This window comes from Dipodomys merriami, unplaced genomic scaffold (assembly GCF_024711535.1).
Source record: "Dipodomys merriami isolate MVZ:Mamm:240054 unplaced genomic scaffold, mDipMer1.0.p SCAF_8, whole genome shotgun sequence".
NCBI classification, from domain to species: Eukaryota; Metazoa; Chordata; class Mammalia; order Rodentia; family Heteromyidae; genus Dipodomys; species Dipodomys merriami.
This window is the reverse complement of record NW_027206401.1, coordinates 31293387-31319617: the sequence shown is the minus strand read 5'-3', so window position 1 is coordinate 31319617 and position 26231 is coordinate 31293387. Positions and strand designations below refer to the sequence as shown.

Here is a 26231-nt window from a genome sequence, read left to right as displayed (position 1 = left end):
GAGCAAAGTCATAGGCATAAGTTCAACAAACAGAAGTTAAAATGGAGCTCTGCTAGGAGCTTTTTCTTTCTCACATTTTCATGGCCCACCTCACATCTCCCTCAGGATATCCAATGCAGAAATTATTTTTTTAAACATCCAAATATAAGTTATCTTCCCCCAAAATTATTTTCTGCTTCAGGCTTCTTTACCTCCCTGAATAGCACCTCATTTCCCAATCACCCAATCTAAAAAAAAAAAAAAAAAAAAAAAACCTTCCTAAAGAATCACAATATATATGGACATATTAAAGAGTTTAATTAGACTTGAGTCTAGAAATCAGGTTATATTTATTTAACTCAGTAATTCCCAAACACATGAAACCCAATTCCCTTCCCCAATTTTTTTAACATCAGCAAAATACATCTTGGTTATATTGATTATTGATTGACTGATGGTGCCAATCAGCAAATTAGCTCTTTGGCTACATACACTACTCAATCTTCAAAAGTGCTCAGGCAAATTCAACTGTACAATAAACCAGCTCTCAATTCTTTGTGGCAACAAAATACACAAACCTCAGGTAATTGTGATTATCTTTTTTTTTTAACTTTGTGATGGTTAATCTAGTCAACTTGATCAGATTGATAAAAGCCTAGGAGACCAGGAACGCTCACCTCTGGGAGTGGGTGCGGATGGTTGCAGAGATGATTTGATCATGAGGACTCTGGTGAATGGTTTAATCCACAAAAGAAATCTTACCTATTTAACAAGTGTTTTGTTGTTGGATTTGTCTTAACAAAAATGGAGCTTTATCCCCTATGACATTTGTGGCAGATTTCCTAAGTCTACTGGTATATTTTGCATCATTCCCTAACATTGAAAACAAAAAATATCTAATTGAACTTTCACTCAATGCAAAAGTTATTTGAACCTGTTCTGGACTTTCAATTGTGCTTTCAGTAGTGGTTTCTGGGACTATTTGCTGTCAGTTTATGTCATCTACAGCTTTGATGTAGAAGCTGAGGTCCTGAGGGACCGGACACATTCGTTCACCAGCCTGGTGGCTTCCAGAGCAGAGCCCCAGTGCACTGAGATGCCTCCACTCCCATGGCCATAGTTATGAACCACAGGCAGCTTCTTTCCTTCTTGGGCTAGGAGCTCCTTCTGCAGCCACACGCCTGGCCTGTAAGGCCTCAAGCCGACCTTTTCTTTGATGTCATAGGCTCTGTGGAGGGAAGGCTCCAGAGCACAGCATCGTGAAAAAATATCTCTGCTAATATCTGCATCTGGGGACAGATTCCAGTCTTCTTTTTGCCTCGTTCCACCCAGGGTTACATGGGATGTGCCAGGGTAAACATATGTCAGCCCATTCCCATCTCGAATAAAATGCTTCACCCAGGGAGCCTGCACTTGAAGCAACTGGCCCCTTACTGGGGTTATTGTGGAGTCTCCCACAAGTTGTTGGCTTCCCAGGCCTGAACAGTTGACCACTATGTCAAAGGATGGATGGAGCTCCCACAGATCTTCGATTCGCCTGGTGAGTAGCAGGCCTCCGCTTCTCTTTACCCTGGGGAAGAGAGAACATGGGTGAGTCTTAGTAGTTCAGTCACTTCCAAAACTGAAGTACAGGAAGAAAACTGAGGCGATGATGCAGTGAACAAAGGCCTGAGTGCTTCTGGGACCCATAAAAAAAAGATCAAATTCCAGTTATCAGCTGCTTCTCATCCTTGGAAACTGAGGATTCCTAAAGTTGATCCTAGATAAGTAATTATTTTGAAAACCCCAAAGGAAATTATACTTCTTGACCTTTTTATGTTTTGTAGATCTTCTAAATGCAAAATAAATAACAAGTTAATCCAATTGCCTTAAACGCCCAAGTATTTCTTGTTTGTACATTCATTTTACACCGGATTTACCATCTTGGTTATTTTGTTGCATATTGTTAACTCTTGAGTGCTCCTTTGTCTGCTCTCCTTAATTGCATGGTTGGTACAAGTATACACACACACACACACACACACACACACACACACACACACACTCACACACACACATTCTGTCTAGAGAGTTATAGAGACAATACCAAATATTTGCAGATGACGGACTAAGTGACAATTGTTGGGAATTGCTGTTTGGGGGGATGTTTTGGATCAAGCATATCAATAATCAGAAAAAATGCCTCATCCAGAACCTGTAATCGCTTTTTAACTGGGGCTTGAACTTGGGGCCTCATGCTCTCACTTGTTTTTTTTTTTTTTTCTCTCTCAAATTTGGCATGATACCACTAAAGCAACAGCTCTACATTTGACTTCTTTCTGGTTAACTGAAGATAAGAGTCTCATGGACTTTTCTGCTGGGGCTGACTTTGAACAAGGATTCTTAGATCTCAGACTCCTGAGTTGTTATGATTACAAGCCCCAACCACCAGCACTAAGCTCCTGTAATCATAGAACTTAACATTTTGACCATTTTGAAGTGTTTAGTTTAATGGCGTTAAGCTCATTCATCCAATACCACCATCCACTCCAGGATGTTCCTCATCTCACAGGATGGAAACTCTGTAGCCATTAAAAAATAGCCTTCGTAATCTTGTCATCTTAATCTCTTGTAATCCTATAATCTTACTTATAGGTTGAGTGTCGTATATAAAAGATTTACTATAAGACAAGCTCCGCAGTTCTGTTCTGCCCGTGCCGGTTGAATGTCTAGAAGCAAGTCACTGCTATGAGGGGGGAAAATGGGTGACAGTGTAGCCAGCTAGCTGATAGAGTTCTAAACCCACATCTGTATAACTAAATACATGTGCTCTTGTCTCTCTGAGAACCCGAGAGCTACAGAGTGGTCCTGCATTGGCATCTTCTCTCTTAGACTTCTACAACTCTAGAACACTTTAGGGAGAAGGGCTGACACCAGGTTTGGAAACAGCTGGTTGTCCTCCTGCCCCTGAGAGAGCAGAAGCAGTCATGCTAACAGTTTTGAGTACACCCCCTTCAAGGGAAGACAAACAAGTTTCATAAGAGGGAAGATAAGGCAAAAACTTCAGAAGCATAAACAAGGCATAACTAGAAGCTGGTAAATGATAGTAGGATTTGGCCACTGGTTGACTTAGCAAGAGAACTCTTTCTAAAAAATAAAATAAAATAAAAAGACTCCTTCCTCTAATGCTTTGTTCCACCCTCGCTTCTGGATTAGAACATTCAGTTGAGGTGATGGGTTGGGGATTTAGCTCAGTGGAAGAATGCTTGCCTGCCAAGCCCTGACTTAGGTCCTCAGCTTTGCAACAAAAGAAAGACAGAGACAGAGAGACAGAGAGAAAGAAAAGAAAGGAAAGGAAAGGAAAGGAAAGGGAAGGAAGGAAGGAAGGAAGGAAGGAAGGAAGGAAGGAAGGAAGGAAGGAAGGAGGGAGGGAGGGAGGGAGGGAGGGAGGGAGGGAGGGAAAGAACACAGAAAATCTGGCAAGCCTTCACAGGATGGAGTCACAGAGACCCAATAGAGACATGGTGAAACTGACAGTGGTTATAAAGAAGAATTAACCCAGAGCTTTTTCTTTTAAATAGTTAAACAGATTACAGATAAAAGTATTTTTAATATAGCATGTTATGAGCACAAGTTTTCAGCTCTCTCAGTAGAACAAGCAATTTGGAAATTTTGGTTATGTTTGTCAGATGTACAATAAGAGACAAATATTTTTAAGGTTTGCCCCCCACACACACAACACTAGCACAGGAAAAAAAGAGTAAATTGAGATTTTGTGGTGATTCTAACCAACACATGGTTATGTGTCTATTTAGCTTATGCTGAGATTTGAACTTGGGTCCACTTAAGCCCAGCAGTAGTGTGATGTTAATCTTTGCAAAAATGACCACCATATGCGAAATGAACTAAATAACTTGTGGACAGATTGAGAAGGTGAGATTTGGGGAAAGTGGGAGAAGGGTTGACATTGACTTATGAACTGGCAACCCCTCTGTACAATACCTTAATAATAACAATAAAAATTTTAAAGTTTGTATTTTAGTATAAAATATTTTCTTTTCTATTTTCTTTTCTATTTTATATGTATTTATATTTTAATATATTTATATTTTAAAAAGTTACCACTAAGAAAAGACTTTTAGGAAGGGTTTAGCATTCACCATGCTTTCCCATTCACATGACTTTTTCCACCTGCTGAAGCTTCTGTCTATCCTCTAGAACTGGAGATGTTGATGTGACTTCAAAGCTCACTATGAAAAGGAGAGGTAGGGCTTGGAATGTGGCTCAATGGTAGAGTGCTTGCCTACTACGCATGAAGCTCTGGGTTCAATTCCTCAGTACCACATAAGCAGAAAGTGGAAGTGGCACTGTGGCTCAAGGGGTAGAGTGCTAGTCTTGAGCAAAAGAAGCTCAGGGACAGAGCCCAGGCCCTGAGTCCAAGCCCCAAGACTGGCAAAAAAAAAAAAAGAAGAAAGAAAGGAAGGAAGGAAGGAAGGAAGGAAGGAAGGAAGGAAGGAAGGAAGGAAGGAAGGAAGGAAGGAAGGAAGGGAAAGAAAAGAAAAGAAAAGAAAAGAAAAGAAAAGAAAAGGAGAGGAATAGAACATGTCTAACTCAATGCACAGTTTCTCAAGAAAAACATTTTACAAGAAAAATTAAAAGGAGTAGAGGTTTGTTAGACTACTATAAAAAATACAGGCCTGCCCTCCACGCCTGTACCACTACATTTAATTAAGTATGGCATTTGGGTTTGAGAGAAGTTTTAACTGATCGTTATTTGAACATCATCTTGGTTATTTTTTTTCTTGTAAAAGATTGCAGACTCCATGTTCTAATATTTGAACATTATGTTCTATGTGTCAGCCATCCTAAGCAGGACTTGGAATTCTTTTCCACATTCAAGAAAGGAGAAGAACTTATCAGCTTTGGAATTTAAAGCTGAATTTCTTAAATTCACTGAACTTGTTTCTTTAACCATAGCCTAGAAATTAGAGTGCCAGGCTGGGGCTCACAGAGTTGTTATGTAAGAATTCAATAAATGCAAATGTCTTTCTGTTCTATTTCAATGGTTCCCTGCTGGAAACTACAGATGAAAGTCCAACTTGTCAGTGGCGACTTGTCAGATGACTGGTGCAGATGGGCTGCCTAGCTTGCTGTGCTAAGTCCCTGTCAGGCCTTATCCCAGGAGGGAGCTAATTGAGTCTACAAGGAGACCCGTCAACTTTACGTTGCAATGTGGCTGCGCCATGAGGCTGGGTCATTATTGTAAATCCTGTGGCAGATGGATGGCATCTAGACTCTGGATGCTAACTTAGGTGACCAAGTACCTAAAACATTGCTTTTATGCTGGGAATGTGGTTTAGTGGCAGAGTGCTTGCTTAGCATACATGAAGCTCTGGGTTCAATTCCTCAATACCACATAAACAGAAAAGGCTGGTAGTGGAACTATGGCTCAAGTTGTAGAGTGCTAGCCTTAAGAAAAAGAAGCACAAGTACAGGGACAGTGTCCAGGCCCTGAGTTCAAGCCCCAGGATTGGAAAAAGAGAAAGAGAGCGAGAGAGCAAGAGAGAAAGAAAGAAAAGCAAGCAAGGAAGGAAGGAAGAAAGAAAGAAAGAAAGAAAGAAAAAAAGAAAGAAAGAAAGAAAGAAAGAAAGAAAGAAAGAAAGAAAGAAAGAAAGAAAGAAAGAAAGAAAGAAAGAAAGAAAGAAAAAAAGAAAGAAAGAAAGAAAGAAAGAAAGAAAGAAAGAAAGAAAGACAGACAGACAAGGCCGGAAGTGGTGCTGTGACTCAAGTGGTAGAGTGCTAGCCTTGAACCAGCCTTGAAGCTCAGGGACAGTGTCCAGGCCCTGAGTTTAAGCTCCATGACTAGAACACACACACACACACGCGCGCACGTATACACACACACACACAGCATTGCTTTTACCATCATATGATGTAGCTATTCTGAAAGCTTGGGTGACATAAGTTGCGTGAATAAGAAGCGTGATAACTTTCCTCTTGGGGCTTTCTGCAACTTAGCATGGCATCCTAGAGAGAGCAACCACTACTCTCAGCTCCACATGAAAATATGAGCACTACTCACTAAGCAAGGCCATGCAATGACCACTGACTGCATCCTAAAATGCAAGAGCAGCCCTATCTTTACCAACCCTAGCAGACTACTCTCTGTTGCAGCATCTGCCTGACTATGAGCCCAGGAGGTAGGGGTCTTTGGGGCCCTTCCTCCAATTCTATGGGAGCTTCAGGAAGGAGATGAAGCTGACTGTGCCCCTGAGAAGAATCAGGCTCTGTGGAAGTCTCATTCACACCTTCATACACGCATGCATAGACACATAGCTACATATACATAACCCCACCTCTGCTTCCCTCAGTGGTCTTAGGATCATAGCCAATTCCTGTAGCCTACCTCTCATCTTCTTCCCTGAAGCCCTGGTAGGAAAGGACTTGTGGAAGCATTGCACAGGGAAGCAGGAGTTGTGTTGGGGCGATACTATCCAGGCAGCCGTGGGATGCAGTGCAGACTGTAATAAGGAGCAGGGACTTGGGGCCTTCAAAAGGAAAGGCAGGGCAGGAAGGAGGATGCAGCCTGGCAACAAGGCTCCAGCCAAGACACAGAGAGACCACACCCAGCCCTAGAACCCACAGGCCTGCAACCCACATTCTAAACTAAGGACTTAATTGTTTGGGGGACTTAATAAATAGAAGTTAGTGGAGGGACAACAAAATATAGAAATTTAAGTGGCTTTGACCAGGCACCAGTGGCTCATACCTGTAATCCTAGCCACTCACTGGGCGGAGATGCAAGGGTTGCAGTTCAAAGTCAGCTCAGGCAGGAAAGCTCATGAGACTCTTATCGCCAATTAACTACCAAAATAATGCCATAAATGGAGCTGTGACTCAAGTGGTAGAGCACCAGCCTTGAGCACAAAACCTCAGCCAGCACCAATGCCCTGAGTTCAGGACTCAGGACCAGAACAGAAATATTTTTTCAATGGTTTCTAATTTGGCCCAAAGTAGACATCATCACAAACCTTTGAGGCAGATTGTGCCTTATTTGGGGAATATTATCCAAATAGGTCTCTGGGCTGTGCACCTCCCATGAAAAACTCATCGGCTAAGAATCTAAGCACACACTGGGAAGCAAAACACAAAGATTCTGCAAGCTGCTTCTCCACAAACCAGATATTTTGGAAACTGCTCTATGGTTCATCCAGGGAGGGAGACTGACACCATGTCTGTGTCCTTCTTAAAAGGTTAGGCCTGAATTCACTAACCCTCAGCATTGAAGAGACCCTAGCCCCAGCATGGCAGCCTTAGAGATGGATTTCAGAGCTGGGAAGGACTATCTCCCCAGATAGGTATAGAGCCAGCTCTCCTCTGAACCCAGGAAGAACTGCTGCCAATGGGGCCAGCAGGATCTGTAGTCTAAAAGTAATTGAAATGAAGAAACTTCAGCACAGTTGAGTCAGTACGTGAGGACAGGCTGAAGAGGAGAGGTGAAGAGAGCAGGGGGCTTGGAAACCACACTCAAGATACATGGCCAGTACTGGGATCTATGCCCTGGATCAAGGAGAGTAAGGATAGGACAAACTCTACAAGATACTTCACAAAAAGACTTTATTGTATGTGGAAGTCTTGAGGTACATCATGTATATACTGCTGTTAAGTAGTCAATTTTAAAAAATGATTCCTTGATTCCAACCTAAAGAATGACATCTTAGCCAGGTGCTGGTGGCTCACAAGTATAATCCTAGCTACTCAGGAGCCTGAGGATCGCAGTTCAAAGCTAGTCTGGGCAGGAAAATCCATGAGCCTCTTATCTCCAATTAACTACAAAAAGCCAGACATGGAGCTGTGGCTCAAAGTGGTAGAGCACTAACCTTTAGAACAAAAGCTCAAAGACAGTGCCCAGACCCTGAGTTAAAGCCCATGGACCAGCAAACAAGAAAACAAAGAATAATGCTTTAATAATGATAAGAAAGCATCATTTTCAGTCTGCGTTCAAAAACAAGAACAAAGGAAAGAAAACTAATATAGGGCTGGGAAGGTGGCTCAATGGTAGAGTGCTTGCCTCGCATGCATGAGCCATTGGGTTCGATTCCTCAGCACCACATAAGCAGAAAAAGCCAGAAGTGGTGCTGTGGCCCAAGTGGTAGAGCGCTAGCCTTGAGCTGAAGATCTGAGGGACAGCGCCCAGGCCCAGAGTTCAGCCCCAAAACCAACAACAACAAAAAAAAAAGTAAAATTTCAATTGGGAAATACTACATATACAGATTTATGGGGGAAAATACTATTTCTTCATGACAACACTAAATGTGGTCATATTTACAATTGTTAAAATTTTTAAATGGAGGGTAGTAAGACAACCAAATGCAGGTGATGCGCTCTGAGCAGACGAGGTCATTTCATCTGCTGGCCGTGGTCCTCGCTGTTTCCCTTGGATTACATACTCCAAGAAAACGACCTGCATTCAAGTTCTCGCTTCCCACATGCCCAGCGGGCCTTGTGTGCTCAGTGAACTCACATTAGCCATTCCAAGGCCCATGAGGTATGGAGCAGTTTCTTAGCAGAAGGGGGAATGGGTGAAGCCCAGAGGTTATACAGGCACTGGGAGTCGTGGAGAGGAACAGCCATATACCCTCATCCACTGAGCAGGAGGTGGTGCAGGAAGGAAGTTCACCTCTACAGCTGCCTTAGGACTGCCCCAAAGCCTGAATGGAAGCACTCAAGGTTACTGCATCCCACAGTCTCTGTTCCCTCTGAACCATATTGCCATCATCAGTAGCTCCACCTTCTTTGAAGGTGCTCTTTCCCTTCCTCCTAACCCAACCAGGAAGATCCATGATTCCATTCAACTTTGTGCCTGGGGCTTTTTATGTCCTGGTCCTCAGGCAGGAAGGGGGATGTAGAAGAGAAGGAAGCAGAGAGAGGAAATGACCAGGGGCACTGGGGAAGCCAGGTTGTACTGACAGGTCTGGAGCAGGGGGGAAAGGAAGCACAGGAGTTTACTGCACACAGGAAGAGATTTTTTGCAAGTTGGACATGGTTAGTTGACACAATTTATCCCATTGCTGATGTACAGTGCAGGCGCAGGAGTCAGGGCAGGTGGGAGAACATAAACTAGAGAAGAAAAAGATGGGGGACAAAAAAAAGAGAGAGGCCACAGAAAGTAGGTTTGATGATACAGAAGAACCATGGAGGCATGGTAATCAGTGCTGTGGTCAAATGGTCTCTTCAAAGTCACAGGACAAGGCCTGGTCTCCTAGAAAGACTTAAGCTACCAGCACCCAGCATAGAAAAGAGCTACCTAGTTTCTGGAGGTCACCAAAGACAGGACAACTCAGTCCCTCCAAAGAATTTACTTAAGTAAGCTGCCTGGAGGAAAACTTATTACCTCTCTGATTCATTTCCTAGAGGGGGTAAGTTTAAAAGTTGCAGAACAGAGCTGGGCTGTAGCTCAGTGGCAAAATGCTTTCCTAGCATCCTGGGTTTGATCCCTAGTAACAAAAAAGAAAAAAAAAGACAAGAAACATGACTCTACTGTTTGAATATACAAAATATGACCTGCGTGGCTGATTAAAATCTCAGGGATTTTGCTGGTTGGTTGGTTCTCAATGTTACTGGGTATTGAGAAGGAGATTATCTTTCCATTAAAAAAAAAGATCAAATTTGTAATAAAAATGTATCTTTTTCCTGGGAACTGGTGTCATTTCAGAAGATGCTGAGCTAAAGCCATCTCTTTGGCTCACGGAGCAAAATGCTCATTTTTGAGTCAGAACACGGAAGGCTGAGCACTCATATTGTGTGGAAGAGCGTAGGAGGCGCCAGAACAGGCCCTGAGTGAGAAGAACAGGCAGGGATTGTGTGACTGCCCATCTGGGGCTGCCCTAGAAGGAGATGTGTGGCTGTACCCACAGATTGAGCCCCAGGTGTCCCACCCACCCCCTTGCTGCCACGTGCCCTGCCTGAGGAGTTCATCAGGCTGAGCTCCTTGTCCTGTAATGCATGCCTTGAGCTGAGTGCAGTCTCCAAAATTCTCTTGATGTGTATACTAATTTATTACAAAAAAGGAACTCCTGGGAGCCAAGCCAAAAATGCAAGTTCAAGGTATTAAGGGCTGAATTTAGTAAGGAAGCAATTATATAACTTGGATAAACCCTCAATGTTAGTGTTCATATTCATGACAAAAGAAAATAACCAAGCCAGTTTTTACTGCAAATGAGGAAACAAATTAAAAATAAGTTATACTAAGGGTAAGATTTTTCTCATCCAAAGAGCTAAAGTTAATCTTATCATTTTAAAGCAAAGTATCCAACCTCACCATTTTTCAAACAAGGAAATCAAGATCCTGTTTCAATTAATGGGTTTTTTCCTAGAAGAATAGAGGACAGGAGGGCATCCTGGTGCACACGGAAAATAGACTTGAAAGGCTGCCATTGGTGGCTCACACCAGTAATCTTAGCTACTGTGGAAGCTAAGATGTAAGAATCACAGTTCAGAGCCAGCCTGGGCAGAAAAGTCCATGAGACTCTTACCTGCAATTAACCAGCAAAAATCTAGTAGTGGAGGTGTGGCTCAAGTGGTAGAGTGCCAGCCTTGAGCACAAAAAGAGCTAAGCAAACACATGAGGCCCTGAGTTCACACTCCAATATCTTCCTCCCCCCAAAAAGCTGGCTTGCCAAACCACACAAACACTGTATGCAGACTGCTTAGCAAAGCCCTAGCCATTTGGTAAGATATAATGAAAAAGAACCCAGAGGGGCCCCAAAGACTCTGGAATATGTGTTTTATGAAGAGTTATACAGGTTCTACATGAGGACAGACAAAGCAGCAGGAGCCTCAAGACCCATTCCAACCCACCTTTTCTCCAACCATGGGAGATAGGCAGAAGTCTCACACTTGAGAGTTGTAAAAGTCTGACCAAACACGTGTTGAGGAAATCTCTGTAGTTCAGCCTCAGTCATCTTTCGAAATCCCAGAACCACATCAGCCCAAAATGGCACTTCTTCCGCAGGGATGCTCCGAAATATCTGCCAACTCGAACACAGGAAGAGGAGAATTCTTCCAGAAATTTTGTGAAGACATACATTTCTTTTTTTCTAATCTATCTAATACATATCTATTGCAGGGTGAAAAAACAAAAAGGAACATTTGCTTCCTACAAACACAAAGAGAAAAAGATAGAGTCTTTCATTCTCCTGATCAGCTAACTTGAATAGTTAAATTGCAACTGTTAGTGACTGGGAGAATAAGACATTTAAAATGCAATGTGTCAGGTTTATCTCTGAGGTAGGGCCTGTGCTTAGCATGTTCATGAGGTCCTAAGTTCTATCACCAGCATGATAGATGAACGAATTAATGAATATAAATAAAACATGCCATCAAATTGTTTTGCTTCTTCTAAAAAGCTTTTGCCTAGATTTTATGGCAGTGCATTTTAGGGGAAAAGTTTTTTTTCTCTCATTTGGACAACATTTCACATACATTGTAAGTAACACATGAAAAGTTCAAAGGTTAGTCTCCATTTTGAACAAAATAACTGACTTGGAAGAATGCACAAGTGTGCAGAAAACATGGGTACAAACCTAGGGAGGTTGAGGTGGTCAAGCTTAGCTCTAGGACTGGAGAGCAGCTAAGAGTTGGCCAGCAGAGCCAGATCTTGGGTCATAGCATGGTTAAGCAGATGAGCTGGGATACTGGGAATTAACAAGAAGCTACCAATTGTGCTATGCATACGCTTGCATTTGTAAATATTGGATTGTTTCCCTGGGTAAACATGGCCACAGTTGCTCTAAAAGAGCAAGGGACAAATCTGAGTACTACTCACATGGTCATTCACATACCAGTACTTCTATTTTTAAATACTTCATTCAAAGCAGTCCCTGGGAAGGTATAAATGATGCTCACTGCATGGTCTTCTTACCTCATTGAATTCTTAAGAGTAGAGTGCTAAGGAATTTAATGTGACAAGATAAATTATAGCTGGGAAGGTGGCTCAGTGGTAGAGTGCTTGCCTTGCATGCATGAGGCCCTGGGTTCGATTCCTCAGCACCACATAAGCAAAAAGAAAAAAGCGGGAAGTGGCGCTGTGGCTCAAGTGGTAGGGCGCTAACCTTGAACTGAAGAGCTGAGGGACAGCGCCCAGACCCAGAGTTCAGGCCCCACGACTGGACCCCCCCCAAAAAAAAAATTAAAATCACATTTGGCTGGGAAGGTGGCTCAGTGGTAGAGTGCTTGCCTTGCATGCATGAGGCCCTAGGTTTGGTTCCTCAGCACCACATAAGCAGAAAAAGCCAGAAGTGGTGCTGTGGCTCAAGTGGTAGGGTGCTAACCTTGAGCTGAAGAGCTGAGGGACAGCGCCCAGGCCCAGAGTTCAGGCCCCACAACCAGCAAAAAAAAAAAAAAAAGATAAATTATAAATGCATATATACTTGATTCGCTCTTTATTTCAATGACTATTAAGTGAACATATACTATATGATAACTATTGTTTTAAACATCAGGATTGTAGCATAGAATGAAGTTGGGTGCTGGTGGCTCACATCTATAATACTAGCTACCCAGGCAGCTGAGATCTGAGGATAGCAGTTTAACTCTTAGCTATAATTCATCACCAAGAAGCTGGAAATGAAGCTGTGGCTTAAATGGTAAAGCACTATCCTTGAACAGAAAAGCTCAGGGACAGCACCTAGGCCCTGAGTTCAAGCCCTAGGATTGACACAAGAAAAAAAAAGTAATAGAATCAATTTCTGCTTAAAAAGATATACAAATACATTGTTGATTTAAGTGCTAGTTTGTGTTCTAAATGTTAAATTGGATTTATTTTTCAATTCATGTCTCTTAAAATCAGATGCTAACAATTAATACAAGTGTGCTGATCACTTCTGAATTTTTTTCCAAATGGCACTTCAAAAGCCAACTTTAGTGAACCAAAATTTTTACTCTTTGGAACACCTCATTATCCAAATAAGGACCCCAAATAAAGTCAGGTGTCACTGTGCCCTTGGGCTCTGCATCCATTTCAGTTTCATACCTGTCTACTTTCCCATTAGCCACCCCATTTCCCACAGAACCCGCTGCAGGGTTTATCTGTTTTGTGGGGATTTGGGAGTTTTCCTCCATACTTTCAAATCCCTGCATATTTGCTGAGGAAACTAAAAAAATATTTATGATTAAAAACTGCAAGGGTCATGCATTGTTTTAAAAATAGAATCATGTCCTTGTAAATTCTTCCACCTGTAATTCTGCAATCTGCTCACTGCAGATACTCAATAAATATTCTATGTTGCTTTCTCATATCTGTCCATGTTGCTGTAAATACTGTGATTCTTTCTCTTACCCAGACACCAGATGAACACCAGCATCCACAGCTTCTGCTGACCTAGCGATTGCAGACAGGTGAATGAAGGTGTCTCTAAACCACCGCTTCACCATGGGAACAGGTGTGTCTGGAGTGGGGGGCGGGGAGGAGAGAACAAAGTGGGACAGAATAAACCCCATCCTAGAAACCAGGGGGAAATGAGGAGACATGGAGGCACAGTTGGATAAAATACCCCACAGAGGTAAAAGATGCTTCAGAGACTAGAGTTGTGAGTGATAACACCTTCTGACCAAATCAGCTTGTACAGTGATCGACCAGTGGAATGGCACAGGCCAAGCAGGAAAGTCCTGACACCAGAGCCAGCTGGAAGGCAGATTTTGGCACAAGGCACATTCCCAAGGTTCTTGAAGGATCTGTAGCCAGCCTGACCAGAAGTGAGTTTATAGCTAAGGGATCCAGCGGGCCCCATAACTGTGAAAAAAGGAAAAAGAATTGAGGGTCTCTTTCGGGAGGGGGGGCTGAATATAGGTTCGGTAACAGTGAGGGTGGGGTGTCTGTGGGCCCCAGGACAGAAAACAGACTGCAGAACTATGGAAAGCTCATAGGGTCCCCCTCCTGATATAAAGAAACAAGACCTGCAGTAATAAGACAAACTCTGCACCCAGATTTCCTGATGTTACTCCTCCCCCATAATGGAATTGTAGTCCAAGGTCGGCTGGGTATGTGGAGACCACACCATTCCCCAGGCATTCATGCCCAAAAGGCCAAGCTGCTGGGATGGTACCAGGCCTGTTAGAGAGGAAAAAAGAGGCCTGGTTTGAGCCCCAAAATAAGAGTGTCCATTGCAAGCCAAAAGAATCGCAATCCAGTCCAGTCCAAGTGTGAACAAGACATTTGGCCACCTGAGTCTATGAAAGGGTCTGGAGGGCATATCCAGGGCCTGGGAAAGAGTGATCCCAAGGGGCTACTAATGATGGCTAGAGATGACACAAGGGAATAGAGGCAAAAACTGTCCCTGGGACTGTCACCAAACAAGGGGAAATGGAGATATCCCACCCAGAATCTCCAGGTCAATGAGGGCATGTCAGCTGCAGGATTTTAAAATAATTCGCATGGTCTGAGAATGTGGCTTAGTGGTAGAGTGCTTGTCTAGCATGCACAAAGCCCTAGGTTCAATTCCTCAGTACCACATAAACAGATAAAAGCCAGAAATGGTGCTGTGGCTCAAGTGGTACAGCACTAGCTTTGAGCAAAAGAAGCTCAGGAACAGTACCCAGGCCCTGAGTTCAAGCCCCAGGACTGGCAAAAATAAAAATAAAAATAAATAAATAAATAAAATAATTCACTTTTTAGAGAGGACTGGCAAAAATAAAAAATAAAATAATTCACTTTTTAAAGAGCCAATAAATATTTCCTAAATAGTATGATCATCATTAAGTGGGTACCTGTGTGAACGCAACACTGTATTCCAAAATTGTAGCTGGTTTAGCAATAAGAGAGGAAATAAACATCAGCTGCAGAGAGAACTGTGTTAGATGTTCAGTGCATTATCCCCCCACAGCCCTCCCCCAGTGAGGAAGGCCATAGGGAAATGTTCTCACCCCAAACTGAAGAGCAAAATACTGCCTGAGATTCTCATGTAGCAGAAGTCATCCCAAAAAGAATAGACAATTCCAGTTGAGCAGGCCTGGTGACCTAATTCATGTTCAAGTGCAGATCAAACAAACCTGTCACTGGGAGTGGCAAGAAAAACAGCAATTGCTAATGCAGCGTCACTTACACACTGGGCACTGTTCTATGTGCTGCACACATACTAAAGCTCTTAAATACATCCCTATGCAGGAGGGGTGCTTCCATGTGGTACTGGCATTTGTGAGCAGATCTTTATTATCGGTCCGAGTTATATCTGGCAAAAAAGCTCAAGGAGAAGGCCAAGTTGTATCTCAATGTAGCGAAGAGAGAAAGACAGATGCTGGCCTAGAACTTCCAGTCATCTAGCCACAAAGTTGATGAACCCTCAGATAAGCCTCCTTTTGAAGGTGATTCCATGACCCCAGGCCACCTTCAGACCGCTTACTCAGGCTGGTCCAAGCAAAAAGGACTCTGAGAAATGGATCCCAGAACTCTGGCCACAAGAAGGGAAGCCAACGGGAACTAGCATCTGGAAAATGCACAAGACTTCAGGTTTGTCTCCTGCAAAGCCTTTGCCAGCTGTACCGCCATCCCATGCTGACCCAGCCATGTTTCCAGACTGCAGTGCCAAGACCAGAGCCTTCTCCATCCTGGCTGAAAACAAGAGAGGATCAGGAAACAAGGGCCAACTGGATACGAAAACCAAGCCTCTTCCTCCTCTGCCTGGCATTCCTCCTCTAATGCTGGCATCCAGACTTTTGCCCTCCCTAAGCAGAAACATGAAACCTCTTCCCTGGGGAACGTGGCCTGCCCAAGAAGAACTATAAGAACATAATTATCTCAGCGCTCCCTATTAAACAATCCTGCACCGCATTCTAGCCAGGGTCACAGGCAACAAGCTCCAGGCAAGCAATAAGAAATACCAGCTCCTGCTGCTTCTGGTCCCATCCATACAAATCAGAGGACAGGTCAAGATTCCCACCCAGCCAAGGAAGCCTTCTAACATGAAAACTGAGATTAAACCAAAAAAAAAAAAAGAGCTGGGTTCTACCTGCTCCATCTGTAATCTTAGCTACTCAGAAGGCTGAGATCTGAAGATAGCAGTTCAGAGCCAGCTAGGACAGGAAAGTCTATGACACTCTTATCTCCAATTAACCACCAAAAAGCTTGGAATAGAGCACTAGCCCTGAGGGGGAAAAAAGCTATGGGACAGCACCCAGGTTATAAGTTCAAGTCCTAGTAGTGGTTTGAGAACACCAGAAAAAAAAAAATTAAAACTGTTACTAGTAGCCAGGTGCCAGTGGCTCATACCTGTAATCCTAGCTACTCAGGAGGCTGAGATCTGACAATCATGGTTCAAAGCCAGCCTGGGCAGGAAGTCGGTGAGACTCATCTCCAGTTAACCACTAGAAAACCAGAAGTGGCACTGTGGCTCAAGTGGTAGACCATTACTCTTGAGCTGAAGAGCTGAAGGACAGCACCCAGGCTCAGAGTTCAAGCCCCAGGACCAATCAAAAAACAAAAACAAAAACAAAACAAAACTGTTATTAGTAAATGAACGATATATACCTTGTATGCCAGAATGGGAGGGAAACATTGGGAGAGAGTGAAGGAAGTAGGGACATTGTCCAAAAAGAAAGGCACTTATTACCTGATGTCCAAGCTATTTCTTGCATGAGGAGAATTCTAGTTCCATCACAAGTAGTCCTACTGGTCATTACTGCTATCAGTGGCAAGCTTTAGAGTTACCAGTTGTTAGCACTGCTCATTGACATCTCTTGCTCAATTTAACATCTGTCAGAGCTGAACCCCCACTCTCACCTGGATATGCATGAGGAATAAGTATTCCGGCTGCCACGTCACTGGTGGTGTGAGGAGTAAACTTGTCTGCGATGACCGTGACAGAGCATCGAGGCACCAGCTGGGAGATACACTGGGCAGTAGAGAGCCCTATCACGCCTGCTCCCACAACTGCAACTCGGGCCGTGTCCATGGGCCTGTGAGGAGAGAGGTGAGGACTACGCACCTTGTTTTAGGATCATTTCATCCACTCAGAGTTTGTCCTTGACTGTTCATTCTCTCTCACAATAGTACTTCCTGCTGATAGTTCTTGTGTAATAAACCTTTAATTTTAACTCTTTTTATAAGCTGGGAACCAATGGCTCATGTTTATAATCCCCACTACTCAGGAGGCTGAGGTCTGCTTCAAAGCCAGTCTGGGCAGGAAAGTCCTTGATACTCTTAGCTCCAATTAACTACCAAAAAGCCATTAGTGGAGGTGGGGCTGAAATGCTAGAACACCAGCCTTGAGCAAAAAAGCTAAGGGACAGCACCCAGACCCTGAGTACAACAAGCCCTAGTTACCAGCACCAAAATACATAAATCAATCAATAAAGACTCTCTTTGCATTAAACAGCAAGAAATGGACAACAAGACTTCTATCACCATTTCGATATTAGTACAAAATCAGACAACTTATTTGCTTTTAGCACACAACCCCAGAAGGAGGTCTGGATTTTTTTGGGGGGGTGGGATTTCCACTCATTCTACCCTTTCCTGAACCAGGATTCTGTGCACATAGCCTCAGGAGGGTTGGTGAAGTAGGCAAGACCCGGAGGCAGCAGAGCTGTAATGTTTGCTCCCCAAACCCACTGGGAGTTAGCCGTAAGAGGGCAAGATGCTGAGCAACTTAGAACTCAAATCTGGCTCTGTATGCACTTGTTTTGAATAACAATGACATTACAGTTTGACCGAACTCCTTTCCCAACTCTCTGTCACCCACCTCCTCTACCTCTATCACTTTACCTGGGTACTGGCCCCCAGGCCTGAACAGCCACATTGAACAGTATGCTTCCAAAATAAGGAAACAGGTGTTCCAGTCTGCCTCAACTCCCTCATTTGTAAAACAGATCAGATGAGTTCTTTCTCGGCGGAGGGCAGAAAGGGGTACTAGGGATTGAACTCAGAGGCTTGAGTGCTGTCCTTTAGTTTATTTGCTCAAGGCTAGCACTCTACCACTTGAGCCACACCTTCACTTCTGGCTTTTTTGGTGGTTAATTGGAGAAAAGATATCATCTCACAGATATTTCTTTTTTCTTTTTTTGGGGGGTTGTGTCCGGTTGTGGGGCCTGAACTCTAGGCCTGGGCGCTGTTCCCTCAGCTCTTCAGCTCAAGGCTAGCACTCTACCACTTAAGCCACAGCGCCACTTCCGGCTTTTTTCTTATGTGGTACTGAGGAATTGAACCCAAGGCCTCGAGCATGCAAGGCAAGTGTTCTACCACTGAGCCACCTTCCCAGCCCCCACTCACAGATATTTCTTCCCAGTCTGACTTCGAACCTCACTCCTCAGATCTCCATTTACAGAGATGAGCCACCAGCACCTGGCAGAAGAATTTTTTTCGCTTCCCTGTGTGGTCAATAAGAGAAACCCACCAACGCTGTCTCCTAAAGCTCTTTGTGAGGATGCATGTGAAAATTCGAGGTGGAGGGCCTGTGTGGACTTAGAGACTGGCGAAGGCCTCCCACCCCTCTCCCTGGCACGGGAGTCCTCAGTTTGCTGCTTCCTTGCCAGCCTCCATGCCTACGTTGGCTTCCTTGCTCATCTTACCATATCTGCACCTGCACTGTGTCTGGCTCAAGCTTAGATCCAGAGGAAGAAAATACAATTGCTCTGGTTGCTCACTGCTATTTTACTGAGCAAAGTTCTAGTATCGGGCCATTTGATTAAGCTAAGTCTGCCTATAAATCTGCCTTTGGCACACTCACCCTTCTCAATACAAAGAGCAACAGTGAAGGCATTGGGTCACGTGGTACCAGCCAAGGCCACCACACACTGAGAATCACCTTTGCCCAGGAGAAGCTGTGGGCAGCACAAACATCCTGGGGCTTGGCTGTCAGAGGGCACTGCCTCCTTTTCTGGCTCTAAAGGTCTCTCACACTTGCAGGCTTGGAAGTCCTCTAGTGTAACTTAATGTGTAGCACTCCCATTCCTTGAGCATTACAGCATTTCCAAACTCAGCAGCTAGCTAATCTGATGGACCGGCAAGTTAAGAAGGACTTGGACTGCTGCTGGTACAGAGGGAATAGAAGGAAGGGACCAGAGCATGGGGTGGTCCAGTGACAAAAACCTGAAGGTCACAGTCCTGTCTGTATTGCCTGGATATAAGAGACAACTGCTGAACCTTCCTCACTTCAAGATTTTATATCAACCTCCCCTGCCCAGCAACTTTCTCAAAGTAGCTCCAGTCAATTAAGTTGAGATGGGAGGTAATCTGTGGCTAAGAATAACCAGCTGCTGAGAGGGCAAGGAGTATACAAGCAAGACAGTGTGGCCTGGCACTGTGACCTGTCTATCTGTGTCTTAGATCCCACTTAGACACTCACCAAGTCTGGACAGAACAACCCCTAAGCCAAAGGCAAGAGGATTCAAGTACCTGACTGAGAAGGCAGCCTCAGATCCCGCCGCAGGCCCTGGCACCAACCCTTGTTTTCCACTGACTGGCTGGTCTGGTGCCCTGGAGACAGAAGGAAAGCAAAACTGCTTCTCATTGGGGAATTTATTAAGGACATTCCCTCTAACCGAACTCACCATTGGCCCATGCAACTGTGTGTGCCACTGATTCCCCAGAGAAAAGGAACAAGTGACCTCATCTCTGCCAAGCCCACAGAGACTGGTTCATCCTCCTCTGTCTGTCCCACAAGACCCTCCCAGTCTCAATACCAGTCAAGGATTTCTTCCACTGATTTATTTGTGCAGTAAATAGTGAGTAGCCTGTCCCAACTCCCAACAAGTTCTGGCTGGAGGCAAGCACCCATTATCTTATTGTACTGCCCAGAATTGGCTGCCATTTCCCAGGGGGTGCCTGGCTCCACTGGTCAGCTGTGGAGGATGGGAAAGCAGGGGGCCAAGGGCCATGTATTTCACAAAGATGGCGACTTGTCCTGATTCTAACTGGAAACTTATTTAGGAGCTAGCCTAGGCAAGAACTCAAATATTTCAAGAAGGGACCCAGTGTCTGCTGAGTATAAATTGTGTGTTAGGCATAGGGTACCTTATGGTATTTTGGATTTTTAGGAGCATAAATTAATTATATTTCCATACATGCATGTAATATACTTAATCAAATTCACCCCTTCTCTTACTCTTTCTTAACCCCCTTTCCCTTTTTAACTGGTTTTAGTGGATTTTATTATGCTATTTTATACATATGTATAATATACTTAAATCATATTCACCCAAGCACTGGCATTTTAAAAATCAGTTGTTTCGCCAGGCACCCGTGGCTCACACTGATAATCCTAGCTTTTCAGGAGTCTAAGATCTGAGGATCATGGTTCAAAGCTGGCCCTGTCAGGAAAGGCCATGAAACTCTTATCTCCAATAAACCACCAGAAAATCAGAAGTGGCACTGTGGCTCAAGTTATAGAGCACTAGCCTTGAGCTGAAGAGCTGAAGGACAGCACTCAGGCCCAGAGTTCAAGCCCCATAACCAACAACAACAAAAAAAATCAGTTGTTTCTAGGGAAACAATTTGAGGTATCCATATAGTGATAATAGTATTCTAAGAAGTATCAAATATTTAGCAATAACTATGAGCAGGAGACCATATAACACAACCACCCTGTGTGGTATGCACACATTTTCTAGATGAGTACATTGATGCTCCAAAGCAATAAAAAGGGCCCAAGATTTTCTTGTCTAGGGGCGGGGGGAGCATGTGAGGTTGTAGCTCATGGGCTGAATTCAGGGCCTAGGCACTGTCTCAGAGCTCTCTTGCTCAAGGTTAGTGTTCTATCACTTTGAGCCATAACACCACTTCCAGTTTTCTGGTGGTTTATAGGAGATAACAGTCTCATGGAGTTTCCTGCTTGGGTTAGCTTCAAACAATGATCCTCAGATCTCATCCTCCTTAATAGCTAGGAATACAGGGTAAGTCACCTGCACCAGGCCCCAGGGTTTCTTATCAGTAAAGTTCATCTTGCGTAGCAGACTCCAAAGTTCTAATTCTTAACCAGTGCACCCACTTTGGCATCTATGTATCTCTTATCAGTCAGTGTCCAGTTAAAAAAAACTACCTGGGATATGGGTTGGGACGGTAGCTCAGTGGTAGAGTGCCTGCTTTGCATGCATGAGTTTCTGGGTTCGATTCCTCAGGACCACATAAGCAGAAAAAGCCAGAAGTGGCACTGTGGCTCAAGTGGTAGGGTGCTAGCCTTGAGCTGAAGAGCTGAGAGACAGCGCCCATGCTCAGAGTTCAGGCCCCACGACCGATAACAACAATAACAACAACAAAAAACTACCTGGGATATTTCAGACATAGATGCTTTCTATAGCCTGAATATTTATATCCCCTCAAACTAACCCCCAGCTGACACTGGTAGCTCATGCATAGAATCCTAGCTACTCAGGAGGCTGAGATCTGAGGATCACAGTTGGAAGCCAGTCCAGGAAGGAAAGTCTGTGAGACTCTTTTTTTTTTTTTTTTTTTGGTGGGCCATGGGGCCTGAACTCTGGGCCTGGGCACTGTCCTTCAGCTCTTCAGCTCAAGGCTAGCACTTTACCACTTGAGCCACAACACCACTTCCACCTTTTTCTGCTTATGTGGTGCTGAGGAATCGAACCCAGGGCCTCATGCATGCAAGGCAAGTACTCTACCACAGAGCCACCTTCCCAGCCCCCTGTGAGATTCTTATCTCCAATTAACCACAAAAAAAAGAAAGAAAGAAAAAGAAAAAAACTAGAAGTGGAACTATGGCTCAGTGGTAAGCACCAGCCTTGAGCACAAAAACTCAGGGACAGAGCCTAGGCCCTGAGTTCAAGTCCCAGGACCAAAAAAAAAAAAAAAAGCCCCAATGCAGACTAAATCTTTGGGAGCCAATTACGGTTAGATGGGGTCATAAGGGTGGAGCTTTCGGGCTGGGAAGGTGGCTCAGTGGTAGAGAGCTTGCCTTGCAATGCATGAGGCCCTGGGTTTGATTCCTCAGCACCACATAAGCAGAAAAAGCCGGAAGTGGCCCTGTGACTCAAGTGGTAGAGCGCTTGCCTTGAGCTGAAGAGCTGAGGGACAGTGCCCAGGCCCAGAGTTCAGGCCCCATGATCGGGCCCAAAAAAAAAGAGAAATGTTTTCCTTTTTGTTTTTGTTTTTTAATTTTTTGTCTGCTACGGGGCTTGAACTCTGGGCCTGGATGCTATCCCTCAGTTCTTCAGCTCAAGTCTAGCACTCTACCACTTGAACCACAGGACCACTTCCGGTTTTCTGATGCACGGGCTTTCCTGCCTAGGCTGGCTTTGAACTACGATTCTGATCTCAACCTCCTGAGCCACCAGTGCCGATTTGGTTTGGTTTGGTTTTTGTAAATGGAAATAGTAAGTGAAGAATGGAGCAATTGCCCCAGGAACTAAATGAAAATGAAAAGAGTGTAAATGAATGGAGACAAGACAATACATATGTGAAAATGGAAGCATGTCACTTGAGGAGATGGGTAAGGTTGGGTATCTATAAGGGGAGAACGATAGAGGGGTGTCAATGATCAAGACACATGGTATGATGAAAAAATAGTAAAGAAAAACCCATGGCCTCTTAGTTATAAACACAAAATATAGCCAGGTGCCAGTGGCTCACACCTGTAATCCTAGCTACTCAGGAGACTGAGATCTGAGGATCGTGGTTCAAAGCTAGCCTGGGCAGGAAAGTCTGTGAGACTCTTATTTCCAATAAACCACTTTGAAAACTGGAAGTAGCACTGTGGCTCAAGTGGTAGAGCGCTCACCTTGAACTGAAGAGCTGAAGGTCAGCACTCAGGCCCAGAGTTCAAGCCCTACGACCAAAAAAAAAAAAGTACAGTCTTATAACAGATCAGATTATCACATTTACAGCTGAAATGTCTAGGACCATAAACTATTTTTAGAAAATTATGGTTTTACGTAAAGTTAAGGAAAAATTCATTATTATAAAGAGTAAAATCTAGCTGGGTGTTGATGTCTCACACCTGTAAGCCTAGCTACTCATGAGGCTGAGATCTGAGAATCACGGTTTAAAGCCAAGCAGAAAAGTCTATGAAACAAACTCATCTTAAATTAACCACCAGAAAGCTGGAAATGGAGCTGTGGCTCAAGAAGTAGAGCACTAGCCTTGAGTGATAAAGCTCAGGGACAGTGCCCAGGCTCTGAGTTCAAGCCCCAGGACAGCACAAAAAATTAATTAATTAATTACAGAGTAAACTCTTTATGCAACTTACCTTCAAAAGGCAAAACTACTCACAAAATTCATTTCAGCGAGGTGCCGGTGGCTCAGATCTGTGAGCTACTAAGAGGATGAGATCTAAGGATTGTAGTTCAAAGCCAGCCCAGGCAGGAAAGTCCATGAAACTCTTACCTCCAATAAACCACCAGAAAACGGGAAGTGGCACTGTGGTAGAGCGCTGGCCTTGAGCTGAAGAGCTCAGGGAAAGTGCCCAGGCCCAGAGTTCAAGCCCCACAACCAACAAAAAACAAAATTATTTCATTGGTAACAGATTCAAATGGAACTTAAAATCAGTTTTCTTGATGATCTGCTAACCGACAAAGCTTACAGTGCCCTAAAATGCCATGACTTCTCTGTACTGTGAGACTTTGTTTATTTACTTTTTATTTATGCATGCCACTACTAGGACGAACTCAGGACCTGAACATTGTCTCTTAGCTTTTTTGCTCAAGGAGAATGCTCTACCACTTGTGCCACACCTCCATTTTGGCTTTGTGCTGGTTAGTTGGAGATAATAGTCTTGCAAATTTTTCTGCCCTGGCTAGCTGTGAACTATGATCTCAGCCTCCTGGATAGCTAGGATTACAACCATGAGCCATGAGCACCTGGCTGGTGAAGATTTACAGAAAAAAATCAGTAAACTTAGAAGAAATAAAGTACCAGATTAAAATGCTCCTGGCACTCTGGCAGGAGCTCCTTCACTGCACCAGACATGAGCACACTGGTCTGTGCTTTCAAAGCCTTTGTAGCCCAGCATGTTAGAAAGCAAGCCACCTTTTTTGTAATTCTACTCAGACAGGGCTTTTCTGAAAAAAGACCTGTTCGTAGAGCTATAACGGTCTCAAATGGGGAGAGGAGAATATCAGAAATAGAATTTTCAAGCGTTTTGTCAAAAGAAACACTCTCATGTGCCATCTTCCCAGCTCAGGTAGCAGGAGGGCAGATGGTATCCTTCAGGCCTAGAAGGGTGGGGAAGGACATCTATAACTTAGATGGAGTGAATAGGGAAAAACAGTTTGCAGAAATAAGAAAGCAGTTTCTGAAAAAGGAGAAATTTCATCTTGGTTTTTATTATGTTTACTTTTATTAAACAGTGACTTAAGACTTTCTTACAAGTTTTCATTTTTTAGAAAGACACATAAACAACATGTAAGAGATGAAAAGAATATTCCTCTGATACACGGGACTTAATGTAAACAACATGGCAAATACAGCTCAGCACAGAGAGCACAGAATCCTCCAGGCCGATCACTTCCAGGCTCTCCAACCCAATATGACTGGCTGTGAGAAATAACATGCTCAAGCTGTGCTTCTGTCCTTAAAGCTGCCAGCAGCTTCCACACCATTTCTGGAAGGTTCAGTGTCAGCAGTCCACTCAGAAAAGTGCATAACCCCAACAAAGGACTGAAAGAAATATTAAACAACAACAACAACAATAATAATAATAATAAGTGACACATCAGAAAAAAGAAATGTGCCCCCTCAGAGAATAACTTCTAAATGTTTTTCAGAGGGCAATGGAGGTGAGTTTGACTTAAACATTGCCTTTATTCCTTGGTGAGATCTTGGATTACTTGTGCTAGGCTGGAGTTCTTTAGTTTATCAACTAGACTTAATTTACACACTAATTAATGTATTTATTCATGACCTACTATGGAGGATCTAGCTAGTAAATACCAGCTCCTGCATTACTCTTTTTTTTTTTTTTTACTTCAGTCTTGGGCCTTTTTTTTTTCCCTCAAAAGTGGTGTTCTACCCTTTGAGCCATAATTCCACTTCTGAATTTTTGCTGGCTACTTGGAGATTAGAGTCTCATATTTGTCTGCCTGAATGTTCCGAACCATTATCCTCAGATTTCAGCCTCCTAAGTAGCTAGAATTCTAAGTGTGAGGCAGCAGCACCCAGGCTGCTAATGCAGCTATTTCCAACTCTGGCTTGGGAACTGTGGTCACAGAGAAAAAAGACTGTGCCGTCTTTCTGAACCTCAGAATCTGCAAGTAACTGAGCTCTGATTTAACACTCAGAAATTTGTCTTAAATCCATCCTGTCCCTGTTACAATGATTGAGTCGCTACCAACATCCAGTAAATAATGAGGAATGAATGAACAAGCAAATAAGTAAATGCTTTGATGAACCAGAACCTACAAAACTTAAAGGGAAACAAAAACAATAGAAATTAATTGTTATTTGATAGAAGGATCATCTAATTTCTTATAAAATGTCAATATGATTTTTTTTGGTCGGTCATGGGGCTTGAACTCTGGGCCTGGGTGCTGTCCCTCAGCTCTTCAGCTCAAGGCAAGCACTCTACCACTTGAGCCACAGCACCACTTCTATGATTTCTTTACCTTAGGATTTTGATGTGTAAAAGGGAATCTTTCAGTATAGCAGCAAGCTGCTCACTTTTAAAATGCAAACCAAATTAAAACTTAAAGTCTGCATGACTATTCTCTGTTAATCATTATGGAGATGGTGAGTAACTTTTCAGAACTAAATCTTTACATAGTCTGTACAAAGGAAGCCTTCCTTGTATAATTCAAACTCTTTTAGCAAAACAAAAAACAAAAACCACCCCAAACTGCAAACCAAGCATCAGTGGTTCATGCCTGTAATGCTAGCTACTCAAAGGCTGAGATCTAAGGATTTTGGTTCCAAGCAGCCTGGACAGAAAAGTCCATGAAATTCTTATCTTCAATTAATCAGCAAAAAAAGCCAAAAGTGGAGCTGTGACTCAAGTGGAAGAGTGCCAGCCTTGAGTTATAAGGCTCAAGGGCAGCACCCAAGCCCTGAGTTCAAGCCCCAGCACCTGCAAACACACACACACACACACACACACACACACACACACAAATAAAAACTGAAACATGTTTTTTATGAGAAGCCTGCATAACATAATACTTTTACAATTCTAGGAACAAGCACACCTCCATAAAATGATAAGAGAGCTCATCCACAGAAGCACACCTCCATAAAATGATAAGAGAGCTCATCCACAGCAATGAGACCTGGAAAGGCAGTTTCTTATTTTGTCTTGCAGAATGCTGTGCCCTAATCGCAAAAACCAATGCAAAAGCCC

At 43.5% G+C, this 26231-nt stretch overlaps 1 protein-coding gene across 1 annotated transcript; it reads right to left on the bottom strand.

Annotated features, from left to right (window-relative positions):
* Window positions 1-310: 310 nt before the first annotated feature.
* Ddo (D-aspartate oxidase) lies at window positions 311-22717 on the bottom strand. Its single transcript, XM_070010568.1, has 6 exons — window positions 22683-22717; window positions 19346-19426; window positions 16733-16908; window positions 13298-13406; window positions 10819-10995; window positions 311-1549 (listed from the first exon to the last, which is right to left on the bottom strand). The coding sequence occupies exons 3-6, from the start codon at window positions 16902-16904 to the stop codon at window positions 982-984; spliced, it is 1026 nt and encodes a 341-aa protein (XP_069866669.1). The 5' UTR covers window positions 16905-16908; window positions 19346-19426; window positions 22683-22717; the 3' UTR covers window positions 311-981.
* Window positions 22718-26231: the final 3514 nt, after the last annotated feature.